This window comes from Indicator indicator, chromosome 24 (genome assembly GCF_027791375.1).
Source record: "Indicator indicator isolate 239-I01 chromosome 24, UM_Iind_1.1, whole genome shotgun sequence".
Lineage (NCBI taxonomy): Eukaryota > Metazoa > Chordata > Aves > Piciformes > Indicatoridae > Indicator > Indicator indicator.
This window is the reverse complement of record NC_072033.1, coordinates 16,887,033-16,901,977: the sequence shown is the minus strand read 5'-3', so window position 1 is coordinate 16,901,977 and position 14,945 is coordinate 16,887,033. Positions and strand designations below refer to the sequence as shown.

Genomic DNA, 14,945 nt, shown 5'->3' with positions numbered 1-14,945 from the left:
ATGATGTTGTTCATCCAAGCAGCCTTGCTTTCCCCTCACCCTTCAAAGGGCAACGCGGGACCTTAAAAATAGAAACAAGCTATGCAGGTCAGACCATCCCAGCCCCTGGCACAGGGTTCAGATGCCACTGGCTCAAGCTGAACCCACAAGTGGGGCATGTGCCAGGCTGACAGCAGAGCTGCAGAGTGGCCCCAGCAGCAGGGCTTGCAGTGCCCACTCTGAAGGGTTTGCAAAGCAGTAGAACGCCAGCAGCTCTGCCTTCGTGGGGTGGATTTTTGGGAAGAGCCTGCTCCCTGTAGTGGCCCCCATTTTAGGGTGGAAGCTGCAGCACCCAGCCCAGACTGAGATCCTCGGAGCAGCTGAGACTGTCTGGGCTCCCACCCAGCCCTGGCAACATTGAGAAAGCAAGCAATGACTTAGAGAAATGCCAAACCTCAGCTGACCCTGCTGGAGAGCAAACCCGGGCAGGGGATCTGCTTTTAAATCAGCTGCAGAGGAGGAAGGAAAAGCTGCTGTGGGTAGCTCTGTGCGTCCAGGGCCGCCCTCCACACCTCCCACCGCGGCGTCACCACAGGAGGCTGATGGCTCTGGTGCGAGCAGGAGGGAACACACCAGCAGGGCTCCCCACACCACCCCAGCACCTCCAGCGCCTTCTCCTCCTGCTTCGTTTTGAGCTCCATCTGGTGGCAGCCAGCCCTGCACGTTTGAGATCTTTGCGCATTTCATACTGAGTGCTGAAAAAGCTCTGCTCCACGCTCGGCCCTGCTCCGTCCTGCCAAACCCAGCAATGAGGCTGCCGAGGGCGTGTGAAGAGCAGCTGAATGAGCTGGGGGTGTTCAGCCCAGAGAAAAAGAGGTTGAGGGCTTCTGGCTCTCTACAGCTGCCTGAAAGGAGGTTGGAGCCAGGTGGGGATTGAGCTCTTCTCCCAAGGAACAAGGGACAGGACAAGATGAAATGGCCTCAAGTTGTCCCAGGGGAGGCTTAGGTTGGATATTAGAAAAATGTCTTCAGCCAAAGGGTCGCTAGGCACCAGACCAGGCTGCCCAGAGCAAAAGTGGGATCCCTGTGCTTGGAGGGGTTTAGAGACCCTTGGCTAAGGTGCTGAGGCCATGCTCTGTTGTGTGCAGGGTTAGGTTGACTCAAAGACCTTAAGATCTTTTCCAAGCAGGTGACTCTGTGATTCTATAAACTTGATTAACTTCACAGTTCCAGCCCTGCTGGGTGTTTCAGTGCCACCAGTCACCTCCTCTGCTGCAAACAGCTGAAATGGATTTATCAGGAGGAAATCTAAGCCCAGGCTGTGCCAGGCTTCCTTTCACCCACAACATGTCATGACACTAGTGCCCCAAGCTTGACTCTGCTCAAGCAGCCATGATCAGGCTGGCCCCAGAAAGGTTTTGGCACCACTCCCAGTGCTGTTTTTCAGTGAGTTCTTCCACCACTGCCAACCACAGCCCAGCCTCCAGGAGTCAGCATGAGCAGCAGGGGGGGAAAGCTACCTGGCTGGAGCGAATGGGGACAAGAAGCTCAAGGTCCTCCTGTACTGGGATACCTGTGAGCAGGAAGGAGCTGGAGGTGCTGGGAACATCCTTTGGCATTGCACCATGAGTGTGATGAAGACCAGGGCAGGGTGAAGCAGGTTTTACTGAGTGGTGCCTGCACCTGGGCTGAGCACATGTTAGAGATTTGAACCCAGAAATTAATTTCCCTTGGAACAAGCACATGGTGGTGAGCAGGGTAAGGAACCAGAGAGGAGCTGCCAGGGGCTTGGCTGAGGAGCACCAAGGTGTAATCCACACCTGGGCAAAGAGAGAACAGAGATACGAAGATGTTTGTGGTTACAAGAGCAGGACTGGTTGCAAACTTCCCGGTTGCTTACCAGGAAGGGACAGGAGCACCATGGTGAGGGTGAGTGCCCAGGAAGGAAGGAACAAAGTAAAGAAGGGAAGGGAAGGGAAGGGAAGGGAAGGGAAGGGAAGGGAAGGGAAGGGAAGGGAAGGGAAGGGAAGGGAAGGGAAGGGAAGGGAAGGGAAGGGAAGGGAAGGGAAGGGAAGGGAAGGAAGGGAAGGGAAGGGAAGGGAAGGGAAGGGAAGGGAAGGGAAGGGAAGGGAAGGGAAGGGAAGGGAAGGGAAGGGAAGGGAAGGGAAGGGAAGGGAAGGGAAGGGAAGGGAAGGGGAGCAAGGATGGCTGCACATACGTTTATTGATAAATACACTGAACACACACAAGAAAAATCAAGCAGAGCCACAACTGAACACAACCTGCAAACCTTCAAGTGTGCCTGGGAGCGACAGGGACCTCCCACCCTGCTGGCTGACTGAAGATGTAAACTCTGGGTGATGCCTTCACTGCCACAGGGCTTTTTCAGACTGGTGCACAGCCAAGTGCTGGCAATGAGTTCTCCACAGCCCATTGCCTTTTCCCTTGGCCATCTCCTTGCTTCCTGACCAAGAGGGACCATGAGCTGGTTTTCAGGGGTGGATGTGCTTTTCTTGGAGCTCTGTCAGAGGGCAAACCAGAAGGCTTCTTGGCAAGAGCTGGCCTGGAGGGGCTTGTGCAGGAAGGGTGGTGGTCCCTCAGGAGAGGAGGCTGAGCAGCCGTCTGTAGATGAAGCCCAGCTTCTCCTGCAGGGCCAGGAAGGTAGGACGTTCCTCAGTGCTGCCACTCCAGCACTCCAGCATGATGCTGTAGATCTCAGGGGGGCAGGAGCTGGGCCGGGGCAGGCGGTAGCCTCTGGTGATTTGCCGCACGGTTTCTTGGTTCGTCATTCCTGCAAGGAAGGAGAAGATGCCCCTGAACCTAATGTCCCCAAAGGAAGCCCTGAAGGTATACCTGCAGTGGACCAAGATGTCAGCTGGTGTTGCTGTGGAATGGTGTTTCTGTGCCACAAGACTGGTAGAGAAGAGATTGTGGGAATCATCCAGCCCATACCACCCAGCTGCCTCCAGCTCCGGCACCCAGCACTGAGAACACTTCAGAGCAATCCCCAAAGTGGACAATAGAAAACAACTTGCTTGTGCCCTTGGAGCTGCCTCTACATTCCCTGTGCAATGGATAACCTGGCAGTCCATGACGTGCTGGCTTTTGGGGAGCATGGCCAAGCTGCCTGGGATGTGGCTGGAGGAGGCTGGCAGCTCTACCTTCATAGGGGATCTGGCCATAGGTGAAGACTTCATAGAGCAGGATGCCGTAGGACCAGACATCGGACTTGAGGGAGTAGGTGCGGTAGTTGGCTGCCTCTGGGGCTGTCCACTTCACTGGGATCTTAGTGCTGCTGCTGGTGGAATAAATGTCATCCTGAAAAGAGTGGGAGATGGTGTGATGAGCTCAGCCCATGCTGTTGGGGTTTTGCTGGGGCTGGGAAAGGGACTGAGGGGGAATGGCTGCAGCGTGGGGCAGGCTGGTGGGCTGGGGTGGTGGGAGGGACCTCAACATCCTGCTGACCAACCTTGAGCAGCCGAGCAAGTCCAAAATCAGCGATTTTGCAGGTGAGTTCCTCTCCCACCAGGATGTTTCTGGCTGCCAGGTCCCGGTGGACAATGTGCTTCTCCTCCAGGTACCTCATTCCATCTGCCACTTGACAGGCGATGTTGAGCAGGTGGGAGGTGCCCAGGGACTTCCCTTCAGGACCTGTTAACCCAGATGACCCAAGCATTGGGGGTAGTCTAGCAGCAGCTATTGTGGATGCTCTGGTTGGAAGGAACCCCTGTGCCAGCAGTGTGGGACCAGGGGAAGATGGAAAACCTTACACTGGAAGTCCTACCTAACCATGGCAGTTGTGCTGCCTGGGCAGTTCAGCACAGCCACATGCTGTGCTGAAACAGGCCAGGGGTGAGCTCTGAAGAGTCTCTGTGCCTTAGCAAAGGTGCAGATTTCCACAGCTCATTCAAAGCTAAAGGTGACCTTCTGCCATGCAAATCTCCAGCTGAGCTTCTCAACCTGTCCTAACTGCAGGCTCCAGCTCCTCTGGCACCAAACACTGCTGGAGCCTCAACCAAAAATGAGGTCAATGTGGGGGTAGAGTGGGGAATTGTCCTAGGCAGAAAAACAGGTCTGGGGGGGAGTGGTTTGGCTTGGCTTGTTTCTTCTCAAGACTGATTACTGAGTCAGGAAAAGAAAGGCCAAGAAAAATAAACTGACAGCCACTGATGAGTGGCCTATGGCCTGTTGGGAGCCCTGCACATGAGCAAAGCCACAGTGCCAGCCCCGAGGAGCACTGGGGCATCTCATTCCTAATAAAGACAGAGTTGCCCAAACATGGCAGTGGGGGTTCTGTGCACTGCTGAGGGCTGGAAGAACAGGAGTGAGTGAAGAAAGAAGGCTGAAAGTCCTTACCAACACTCTTGGGCTCCCAGGGACTGATATGGACCCAGCTCACAAAAATACCAAAGGGATCATACCAGACTATGGCTTTGGGTCTAGGTGCCACCCAAGATGGTCTCCACCAAGCACCCAGGACTGTTCTGCATGATCACTGATCTAAGCAGGGCTCAAAGTAGTCTTGTGCTCTCTTAGAGTCCCCACTTGGGTTTGTGGAGCTGTTCTGGGGCACAGAAAGCATCCCCAGAGAAGCAGTGCCCCAGGAGCCTGCAGCCCGTGGTGCCAGCTCAGATGGTGCCAGCTCAGGTGGTGCCAGCTCAGGTACTCACTGTGGAGGTAGCTGTGGAGGTTGCCTTTCCTCATGAGCTCGGTGATGATGTACACTGGCTCACCCAGCGAGCAGACAGCGTGCAGCTGGATCAGCTTCTCATGCCTCAGGTGCTTCAGGTTCTGAATCTCCTTGGTGAAGTCTTCTGCCTTCATGTCAGCTGAGGGAGAAAGCCAACTACTGTAGCCTTGGAACTCAGCACCTCCAGCTGAGAAAAAGATCTTTTTCTTCCTCACAGCCACCCTTGCTCTCAAAGGTCACGTCTGCACATCCTGTGACTCAGATTCAAATGCCCCAGAGGTGTTTTCCACAGGGCTTTGGATCCCATTTTCCAGATCCCATCAGGATTTGACTTACCACAAACCCATTGGACTCGACTTACTTTTACTTGTCACAAACCCATCTGTCTGGACTTGGTGTGACTTGTCACCCGCCCCTTTGATTTGACTTGATGTGACCTCACAAATCCATTGGATGAAGCCATTTCAGAAAGGTGCAGCCCAACCTGAGATTTGGCCACAGGAAGTCCAGTGGCTGCTTACCAGCTCCTACCACACTTTGCTTGGTAAGACAGACACAGCCACCAGGAGGGCTGGGAAACAGAAGGAGGCCAACCACGTGGCAGTGAACAAGACATGCAGCTGGCTGCTGTTAGCCTCCTCTCCTCCACCTACCTTTTATGATCTTGATGGCCACTGGCACTGTGTTCCTCCACAGCCCTTCCCACACCTCTCCGAAGTAGCCCTCGCCCAGCTTCCTCCGCAGACTGAACTCCCAGCGCGGGCGTTCCCAGCCGTCCCTCTCGGGGGGAGTCTGAAACGGGCACGGCATGCTTTGCACAGCTGCCCAGCAAGGACCAGCTCTTGGTGCCCACCGAGGCCCGCCACGAAACAATGAGCAGGATGTGATGCTCTACCACCTGCATGGCTTCTCCCTCTGCTAAATATTCCTCCAGGGCATGAAGCATGTGCAGCATCCTCTACCCTACCTCTGCTGGGGCCCAACATGCACAAGGGGGCAGATTTTTGGAGGCTACATGAAACATCAGGAATTCAGGTCATAATTCACTCCTCAGCAGACCTCAAAGGTGGCTTTTCTCCATTGCCACCAATACATAAGAAAGATTAAATGAGTATTATTTCATATTAAGGCTGATTCTGACTTCAGCTCATGAAGCATCTCTTTTATCTTACACGTTTCAGGCTCACCCTGGGCTCATTTACAGGTTTAATTGTTATTTCTGAGTCATAATCAGTGGATGGAATCTACTCAGGAAATGAGCTGGCAGTTAGGGATTAATGCTCTAATTGGATTGATGAGTGCCACCCTAACTGGCATGAAAACGATAGAAAGGCAACATGGTCTGATTGTGCTCGAGGGAAACACAAGTTGGAAGTGCAGGCATTTCCAGATTGCATAGCAGAGAGATTGGTAACCACATGGACAGGGAGGGGCCTTGACAGGCTGGAGAGGTGAGCCCATGCCCACCTCATGAAGTACAACAAGGCTAAGTGCAAGATCCTGAACCTGGGCAGCAGAAATGCCAAGCACAGATACAGGCTGGGTGATGAGTGGACCGAGAGCAGCCCTACAGAGAAGGACTTGGTTGTGCTGGTTCATGAGATGTTGATAGGAACCCCAAATGTGCTCTGGCAGCCCAGAAGCCACCCTTGTCCTGGGCTGCATCAAAAGCAGTGTGACCAGCAGGTCAAGGGAGGTGATTCTTCCACTCTGCTCTGCTCTGGTGAGACCCCACCTGGAGCATTGCATGCAGCTCTGGATCCTTCAACACAAGAAGGACCTAGATCTGTTGGAGAGGGTCCACACAAGGCCACGAAGATGATCAGATGATATGAACCTTTCATATGAGGACAGGCTGAGGGAGTTGGGGTTGTTCAGCCTGGAGAAGACAAGGCTCCAAGGGGAGAAATAGATGATCTTTAAGATTCCTTCCAACCCAACCCATTCTGTGATGATTCTATGGTTTCAGAAGAGCCTTGTGCAATGTGGCTGCTCAAAAATAAACTACAGTGCCATGTCCTGGCCTTAACACTGCTGATAAAAGGTGATGCTGGCAGCTCCACTAATGGTCTATCCTAAATTTAGTTTAAGAAAGCTCAAATCCCAATGGACAGACTAATTCTTTCTATTTTTTCCTAATACCTCTTCCCTTTTCCCACCCTGGCCGTGGCTGGGCGCTTGGCTGAGCCATGCTGTGTACGCACCGCGGGGCTGCAGGGCTGCAGCAAGGGGCTCTGGATGACCTTCCAGTGCTTGGTGTAGAAGGTGAGGAGCTCCTCCATGTCGGGGAAGGGATGTCCCTTCTGGATGTAGAGGCTGCCCCCAGGGCTCTTGCAGATTCGGAAGTGGCTGACCTTGGCATAGTTCCGCACTGTAGGGAAGTCCATTCCAGGGAGAGCTCAGCTCATCCATCACCAGCTCCTTCCCAGCCTCCTTCATGACTCTCACCTTCCCTCCTTTCCAGGCATTCACTCTATTAATTCACTCTAAAGCAACCCAATCACCCTGGGGTTACATCCCAATCCCCATCACCCTCTTTGCTCCCACCTCCTGGCTCAGAAGGCTCCTGGCCACGGGCGAGTGGGGCTCAGTTGGACTGGAGAGGCAATGCCTAATTAGCAGGGACAGTTCCCCCCACAAATGAACTGCTTGGAGAGCAGTGGAACTCATTGCTGCTGGGGGTGGGTGGACCAGCAGCAGGTGGAGCTCCTGCAGGCACCTCACAGCCCATAGAACTGATGGGTGACATGTGGGGTTCATCATGAATATCTCAGGGTGGATCAGACCAGATCAAGTGGAACTGCCTGGTCTGAAACCCTCTGAATTCAGACTTCTCTACATGGGAGCATCCCAGGCCCTGGTAATCTGGAGGGGCAGCATATTTTCAGACAACCCTCAGATGACAAGAGGGATGGAAGACAGATTGAGATGGTTGGGGTTGTGCAGCCTGGAGAAGAGAAGGCTCTGGGGAGACCTTAGAGCAGCATTGCAGTATTTGAAGGAGACCTACAGGCTGGGGGTGGGGGGAGGGCTGTGGGGATAGGACAAGGGGCAATAGTTTGAAACTGGAGTAGGGAGATTTAGGTTGGACATCAGGAGGAAGTTCTGCACAACAAGGATGGTGAAATACTGGAACAGGTTGGCCAGAGATGTAGTAGAGGCCCCATCCCTGGAGATATTCAAGGTCAAACTTGATAGGGCCCTGAGCAACCTGCTCTAGTTGGGGATCTCCCTGCTCACTGTGGGGGAGTTGGACAAGATGACCTTGGGGGTCCCTTCCAGCCCAAACCAGTTGTGATTCTATGACAACAGCCACTGGAATGAAATCCTGGGAGTTAGTGAAACAGAGGCATCATTAAGCTGCTGGGAGTTGTTTCTGGCTCTCATACCTTGGGCAGGAGCAATTCACTTTCCTTGGCTGCAGTAACCCAGCCACCTAGACCTGCACCCATGAGTTTCCCACTCACTGCTTTACAAGCAGCCAATTAATTCCCCTTAACAAGATGCTGTAAAACACTTCAAATCCCACATTTTCTACCCCATGCTGACCAAGCCAAGAGCTGCCCCTGAGGAACAGGCTGCTGCTTTCTTTCCCTCTGCTAATTTTCTCTGGGTAATTGTCACCAAATTACCTGAGAGAGAGTACTCCCCCTTGCTGCTCTCGCTGTCCCGCACCAGGAAGGAGCCATGTTGGTTGGGGGCTGAAAGGAGCAGCTGCTCAGCTTCGTTTCGGCTGATCTTGCTGAAGTACCAACTGCAGAGGCAGAGCAGAGGGGGTAGTGAGGTGTGAGAAGATGGTGAATCAGCAGGGACACCTCAGGGACCTTCTGAGCAAATTCTAAGCCAGGGAAAGGGAGCAATTCCCTCTTGCCATACACAGAATTATTTTGGCTGGAAAAGACCTTCAAGATCCCACAGAATGGTAGGGGTCTGGTGAGGAGCAGCTGAGGGACCTGGGGGTGTTTAGGGGTAGGAGGCAGACTGTGGTACAGCAGGCACGAAAGCTTGGCTGTGCTGGCTACCCAGACTGACTCTGCCATGGCCAATGGAAGACTGAGCTGGGTTCACCTTGCACTTCTAGAACTGCAGCTCATGGACACAAGCAGCTCTCAGAGCCCATGAGCAAATCATAGCAGTGAAAACGTCTGGCACCTGCCCTTTGCAGTGATGCTTGGGGACCTTGGCAGCACCACGCCGGGAGGGAGGGCCCAGCCAAGCCCCTCTTGTGTGCCTGATCAGTGCCAAGACTGATAGGAGGCTCTCCAGCAGGAAGAGGCAGGCAGGCTGACTGGGTGCCAGCTCAGCAGGAGCAGGGGGACATGGGGAAAAGGCTGCTTCACCCACCCTACGGCCTGGAGGACATGAGGAGCCAGAGGTGCCCTCACAAGCTGGGATCACCAGGGCAGGAAATTACACAGGATGGGGTTTGAGCAGCTGGACAAATTAGCACCCAGCCCCCACCTGCAGCTCCACAGAGTCTGTGTGCTCTGCACAGCTGCACATGGCTGCTGCCAACCAAAGCAGCAGCATGAGGGAGGGGATTCTGCCCCTCTGCTCTGCTCTCCTGAGACCCCCACCAGGAGTACTCTGCCCAGTTCTGGTACCCCAATACAAAAAGGACATAAAACTGTTGGAGATGGTCCAGAAGAGGCCATGAAGATGGTCAGAGGGCTGCAGCACCTCCCCTATGAGGACAGAATAAGGGAGTTGGGGTTGTTCAGCTTGGAGATGAGAGGGCTTCAGGGAAACCTTAGAGCAGACTTCCGGTACTTGCAGGGGGCTCCAAGAGAGCTGGGGAGGGACTTGTGACAAGGGCTGGGGGTGACAGGACGAGGGACAATGGCTTTGGGCTGGAAGAGGGGAGATTGAGACTGGAGACTCTCTTTAGAGAGAAGGTGAGGAGACACTGGAACAGGTTGCCATGGGAGGCTGTTCAAAGCCAGGTTGGATCAGGCTTTGAGCAGCCTGGGCTGGTGGGAGGTGTCCCTGCCCATGGCAGGGAGCTTGGAACTAGATGGTCTTGAAAGTCCCTTCCAAGCTAAACCATTTTATGAGTCTATGAACCTGCTCCTGCATCTCTTGGTGTCTCCTCCCCCCCCTCTTTCCTCCTTGTCAGGATGGGGCTGGGCAGCAACTGGGCACAGGTTGTGCACACACACACACAGAGGAACTCTAGCTGCAGCCTGCCCAACCATTTCTTGTAGTGGGGCTAAAGGGGACTAGATGGGACTAAAGCAGAAAGCTGGCCCCATGATCCTCACTACTGCAGTCCCAGCATGGTACACTCCAGACCAGATTTGTCTTTCTCCAAAGCACACACAGGAAAGTGAGGGAGGGTCTCTCCCATCCCACCAGCTGCAGTCATTGCCCCTGCATGTCAGAGCCCTTCCCAGGCCTACCCTGCTCCTTTCCTTTACCCCAGCCCAAGGGGAATGCCTGGGAGCTCTGCAGGTTTGCTGCACCCAGTCTGTGCCTTCACTTCCCATCCCTGGGCATGACTCAGGGCCTGGGACAGAGGGAGCAGCAGTGTCTCAGGGCGCTTTGCCCGGTGTGTCAGGACCAGGCTGCCTTATGCAATGATGAGCCTGGGCTTTTCCCTGCTGAGAGAAGGCTGAGACATCAACCTGACCTCATCTTGGGTAGCACAGGATCTGACAAGGAGGGATCCCCCAGCCCTGCAGAGCTCTGAGCTTCCCAACAGGTTCCAATCCAAATTGCTTCTCCCTATGCTCCTGGACACTTTGGAACTGGCAGGGTTCAGGCACAAGCTTTCTCCAACTCCCTCCCTCCCTGCTGCCTCCCCTTTAATGTGGAGAGGAGACAGAGTAAGCAGGTGTCCACTTATTCAGCACCATGACTGCATCAGTGCACACCATCACCCCATGTCCCAGTCCAGAGTCACCTCATCCTGTGTGAGGGTACAAGCCCAGGAAGAGGACCCAACATCTCTGCCCCTCAGAGCATCCCCCAGGAAGGGGAACCAGCATCTCTGCCCCTCAGAGCATCCCCCAGGAAGGGGAACCAGCATCTCTGCCCCTCAGAGCATCCCCCAGAAAGGGGAACCAGCATCTCTGCCCCTCAGAGCATTCCCCCAGGAAGGGGAACAAGCATGTCTGCCCCTCAGAGCATCCCCCAGGAAGAGGAACCAGCATCTCTGCCCCTCAGAGCATCCCCCAGGAAGGGGAACCAGCATGTCTGCCCCTTGACACAACCCCAAACCCTTGCTTGCCGTGCTGACTACCTCCACCCCACAGCTGTGAGATGCAGGAGCTTCATGGAAGGGATGTCCAAAGAAAGGCAGATCCTTACTTGGTCCCACCACTGCTGATGGGAAAAGCAGGGCATAGAATCATAGAACCATTTTGTTGGGGAAAGTACTCTAAGGTCCCTTAGAAAGTCTTCAAGCCAGCCCTGATCTGTCCTTACACTCGTGCTCATGCTCCCACCACAGGTTGCCTTGCCCTGGGCAGGGGCATGGTGCCCTGGGCAAGCATATGGTGCCCTCAGCAGGGACATGGTGCCCTGGTCCAGCCTCCATCCCTGATGGATCTGTGGGTTACTTACGGCCGGCGAGCAGAGGTGCCCTGGCTGAGGCTGGCCACATAGGCAGCAGGAACGTAGCCCACGGCCGGCTCCCCCAGCAGCCGACGGGCAAGGACGTAGTCTCCTTCCTCTCGGAGGACACGCAGCTTGTCCCCTGCACTGACGCTCAGCTCCTCCTCACTGCGGGCTGTGAACGCGTACAAAGCGATGAAGAGGGAGGACTTGGGGATGAAGGAGATGGAGCTGGGCTCCGAGTGCAGCGAAACCGAATCAGAACCAAGATAGGCCAGGGAGCAGCTCTCCTGCACGGAGCGGGGACGGAGCTTGTTCCAGAAGGATGTCAGGAAGGTCAAACGCTTCCGGACAAACTGCTCCATCCCTGCTGGACGTGGTGGGTGTGGTGGTCTAAGGCACCGAGCTCCTGGAGGTCAGCAGCAGGGCTGCTCCCGGGCTCACGCCGCCGCCTGCCTGCCTCATGCCGGCGTCCCGCGCGCGTCTGGGCGCTCGCCGGCAGCTTCCCGACCGATCCCTACTTCTGAAAGTGAAACTGGTTGGGCTGGTGGGACGAGTCTGCCGTTGAGATGAGTCTGCAGAGGGGACGAGCCTGCAGCTGAGACGAGTCTGCAGGGCGGGAGTGCTACGCTCAGAGCCACAGGCACATCTGGGAGCCGGGCACAGGTGGAGCCAGGCTGGTTGCTCTCCAAGAAGCAGAACGGCTTCGTGTCTGCTAATTATTGCTGCAAAGGCTGCTCTCCTAAACACAGCTCTCCTGTGAGCAGCTCTCCTGACAAGAGGCTGACTCCAGCTAATACTCTTCATCTTGCTGGTGTGGGAGGGTATTTTCTTTCCCATAGGAAAATAATTGCATCCACGAATGTGGGAGAGCTCAAACAGAATTAAAGAAATAACCTCAAAAGAGACCTGAAGTGGTTTGGATAGTTGCTGCGTGGATGTTTGCTGGCTGGGGGGGGGGGGGTGGGGGCTGGAACTAGATGATTTTAAGGTCCCTTCCAACCCAAACCATTGATCTGTGATTCTATGATTCTGTACTGCGGGATTTATAACAGAAGAGCCTTTTGATCTGCAGTGACCTCCCATGTTACCCCACTGAAGCATTCATCTCCTCCCACTAATTCCCCATTGCAGCAGATCTCTAGAAAATCCACCTCCCAGCTCCACCAGGATCTAGTGCTTGCTGGGCCTCCAGCAGAGATGGGTCCCCATCAGTATCAAGATGTCCTTGGCTGATGCAGGGTATGGATCCTCCCTGCCAACTCCCAGCAACCACAGGCATTGGTTGAAGGATGTAGATTTCCACTTCACATCTTGCATGCCCACTTTAAGCCTCTTGAAGTCCACTGCTTTGGTGAAAAATCCCAACTCCAGCCCCTGCCTGGGATTTGTCATTTAACTGTTCCACCTAATTAGTGGGAGCTTTGTGCCTGGCAGCTCCTAGCCTTGAGCCCAGCACTTCAATCCTCCTCTGCTTGTAATCAGTCTGGGTAGCTCCTTTTGGATGTTCAGTTGGGTTTTGAAAGAGGTTGTTTAAAAAAAAATCCTGATGGAAAATTAATTGTAAGGATGTAAGCTCCAGGCTGCAACCATAAAGTGTATGAAGAACACACTGGACCCATCTCTGGGTCAATAGCTCTAGGTCTGCCCTGTCCTGCATCCTGGGTTCTTCACCATGGCCAAACAACCTGCAAAAGCTGGATTTCAATATCTGGATTTAGGGGTCAGGCCTTTCATTATCCTCCTCCAGGCAGAGAAGCCCAGGGCAGAGGTCAGGAGTACACAGAGCTCCCTGAGCATGCCCTGTGTGATACTGCACAGATGGGAACTAGGGGAAAAACAAACAAAAAAGGTCTTTAATAAAAGATTTGCCCCTCTGCTTCTCAAAGTAGCACCTAGATATATGGATGGTGCCCCCAAGATCTTCCCTTAGGTGCTCAGCACACAGCCTCCCCCTTGGTGGCACACAGGGATGTGTCATTGCTCTTTGAGTTTGGGGAGGGGAACAAAGGATGGAGCACAGAAGGGTTTGGTACATCTCCCCTGCTGTCTTGCAGCACTTCCACCACATCTGCTCCTCACCCCCTGCTCCATCAGAAGGAACCTGGACTGCTTGGTTATGCACTTAGAGATGATCTGATCAGATCCAGCACTCCACATTTATGCCTTTACTCTTTTGAATGGGGACTTGGTAGCCTTGTGGCCCGCAGAAGGAGTCTGGAGACTGATTTACCTTTGTTGACCTTTGCCAGATTGGGCTCTCTGCTGGTACAAGGGATAGACAAGGGCAGCTGGTGGATAACACACAAGGCTTTGGATCTTGATTTGCGCCTAAATGAAAGAGGACTTCAAAATGACAAACAGCCCTGGGAACTAAATGCTGCCTCTGAGCTGGGCTTTCCAGACATGCACAGCACACAGTCATCACTACAGCCCTGTGGCAGCACAGCACACAAACAGCTCAGAGTCCCATGCCACAAAGGAGCTGAGAAATCACAACTTTTCCCCTGTTTTTCTTTTTTTTTTCTTTCTTTATTTTCCTATGAAGTTCCATGAGCATCCCTGCTGCTTTGAATCCCTTTGGTTCTACAAGAACACCTAAAAGTAGAAAAGAAGGAAAGAAAAAGCGAGTTTCTGGTCCTTGTGTTGTGGGAGGGTGCAGGAAAAGTGAGAAAGATGAGGAAGGCACAAGTGGATCAAGTGTCTTCTCTTTAGTCCCTGTGATCAGCTTCCAAGGGTGTATCAAAATCAATCTGTCCACAGGTTTGGAGCTATGGTGGCTACACAGGGACCTTAGTTCTAGCACCACTACAAAGCACCTCCAAAGAGCAACAAAACCAGAAGACCTCCTCACTAAAGCTGGTTTCATGATCTTGGTTTCGTTGCAGAGCACCTGGGATGAATAAGCAGAGCCACATCACATTCATCCATGTCTCAAATGCTGCACATCAAGTTCTCCAGAACTGATAGACAGGAACCAGCAGCTCCCCTCCACTAACAAGAGCACCCATTGCATCTAATTATCTGAGAGAATTACCTCCTCCAGGTCCTGCTAAGTCTGAACCCAAAATACATCTTCCAGCAAGGAGCCTTTTTGGGGGGAAGGAAAGGAAGAGAAACACAAATTCATTTCAACTGCTAAAGAGGCAGAAAGTGTGAGGCCATGCCAAGGAAGATGATGTTGAGCACTGGGTGCACAGTGGCAGGTCACTTGCAGGATCATGCAACCAAGGATGTGCCACTTGTTACCCAATGATTGGCAAAGAAGAGCAGGAGATTGAGGGCTTCTGTGTCTGGCATCCCATCCTGGAGCAACCCAACAACTGGGAGACTTCCCCAGCGCTTGGTTTCACCTCCTCACTGCTGGCAGAGGCTGTGAGCCCAAACCAAACGGTGCTTGCCAGGGCCCTGAGGTTCCTCTTGCTCATTGTGTTGGCATGAGAAAGTGGTTGGGGGGTTGTTTGGGGTTTGATGTTTGTTTAATCTTATTTTTGTTAGATTTTCCCAGACATCTCCTTGGCACCACAGTGCATTTGAGAAATGTTTTGCCTCTTGATGAGTTGTTTTGGTTGGGTGCCCATGGAACATTTCAGACAAGGGGTGGTGAATGATGACAGCGTTGTGTGGGAAGAGCAGAAGAGCAGAATGGTGGCACTAAAAAGCAGCTTCAGGTATCCTCCATTCCTGGGGACTGTGGGAGAAACTGGCTTCTTGGTACCAT

General features: G+C 53.6%; 1 protein-coding gene across 1 annotated transcript; it reads right to left on the bottom strand.

Moving 5' to 3' along the window:
• Positions 1–2,576: 2,576 nt before the first annotated feature.
• Positions 2,577–11,589, bottom strand: SRMS (src-related kinase lacking C-terminal regulatory tyrosine and N-terminal myristylation sites). Its single transcript, XM_054391793.1, has 8 exons — positions 11,234–11,589; positions 8,302–8,423; positions 6,874–7,040; positions 5,323–5,461; positions 4,650–4,808; positions 3,449–3,630; positions 3,141–3,297; positions 2,577–2,770 (listed from the first exon to the last, which is right to left on the bottom strand). Exons 1-8 carry the CDS (start codon positions 11,587–11,589, stop codon positions 2,577–2,579), a joined length of 1,476 nt encoding a protein of 491 aa, XP_054247768.1.
• Positions 11,590–14,945: the final 3,356 nt, after the last annotated feature.

Bases quoted from the DNA above. Each gene is read 5' to 3' on its own strand.
- SRMS (XM_054391793.1), bottom strand. From the start codon at position 11,589: ATGGAGCAGTTTGTCCGGAAGCGTTTGACCTTCCTGACATCCTTCTGG. The intron at 7,041-8,301 runs GTAATTTGGTGA...ACTTCCCTACAG, and splicing joins GGGGGAGTACTCTCTCTCAG to TGCGGAACTATGCCAAGGTC. The intron at 2,771-3,140 runs GTAGAGCTGCCA...CCTTCCTTGCAG, and splicing joins TGGCCAGATCCCCTATGAAG to GAATGACGAACCAAGAAACC.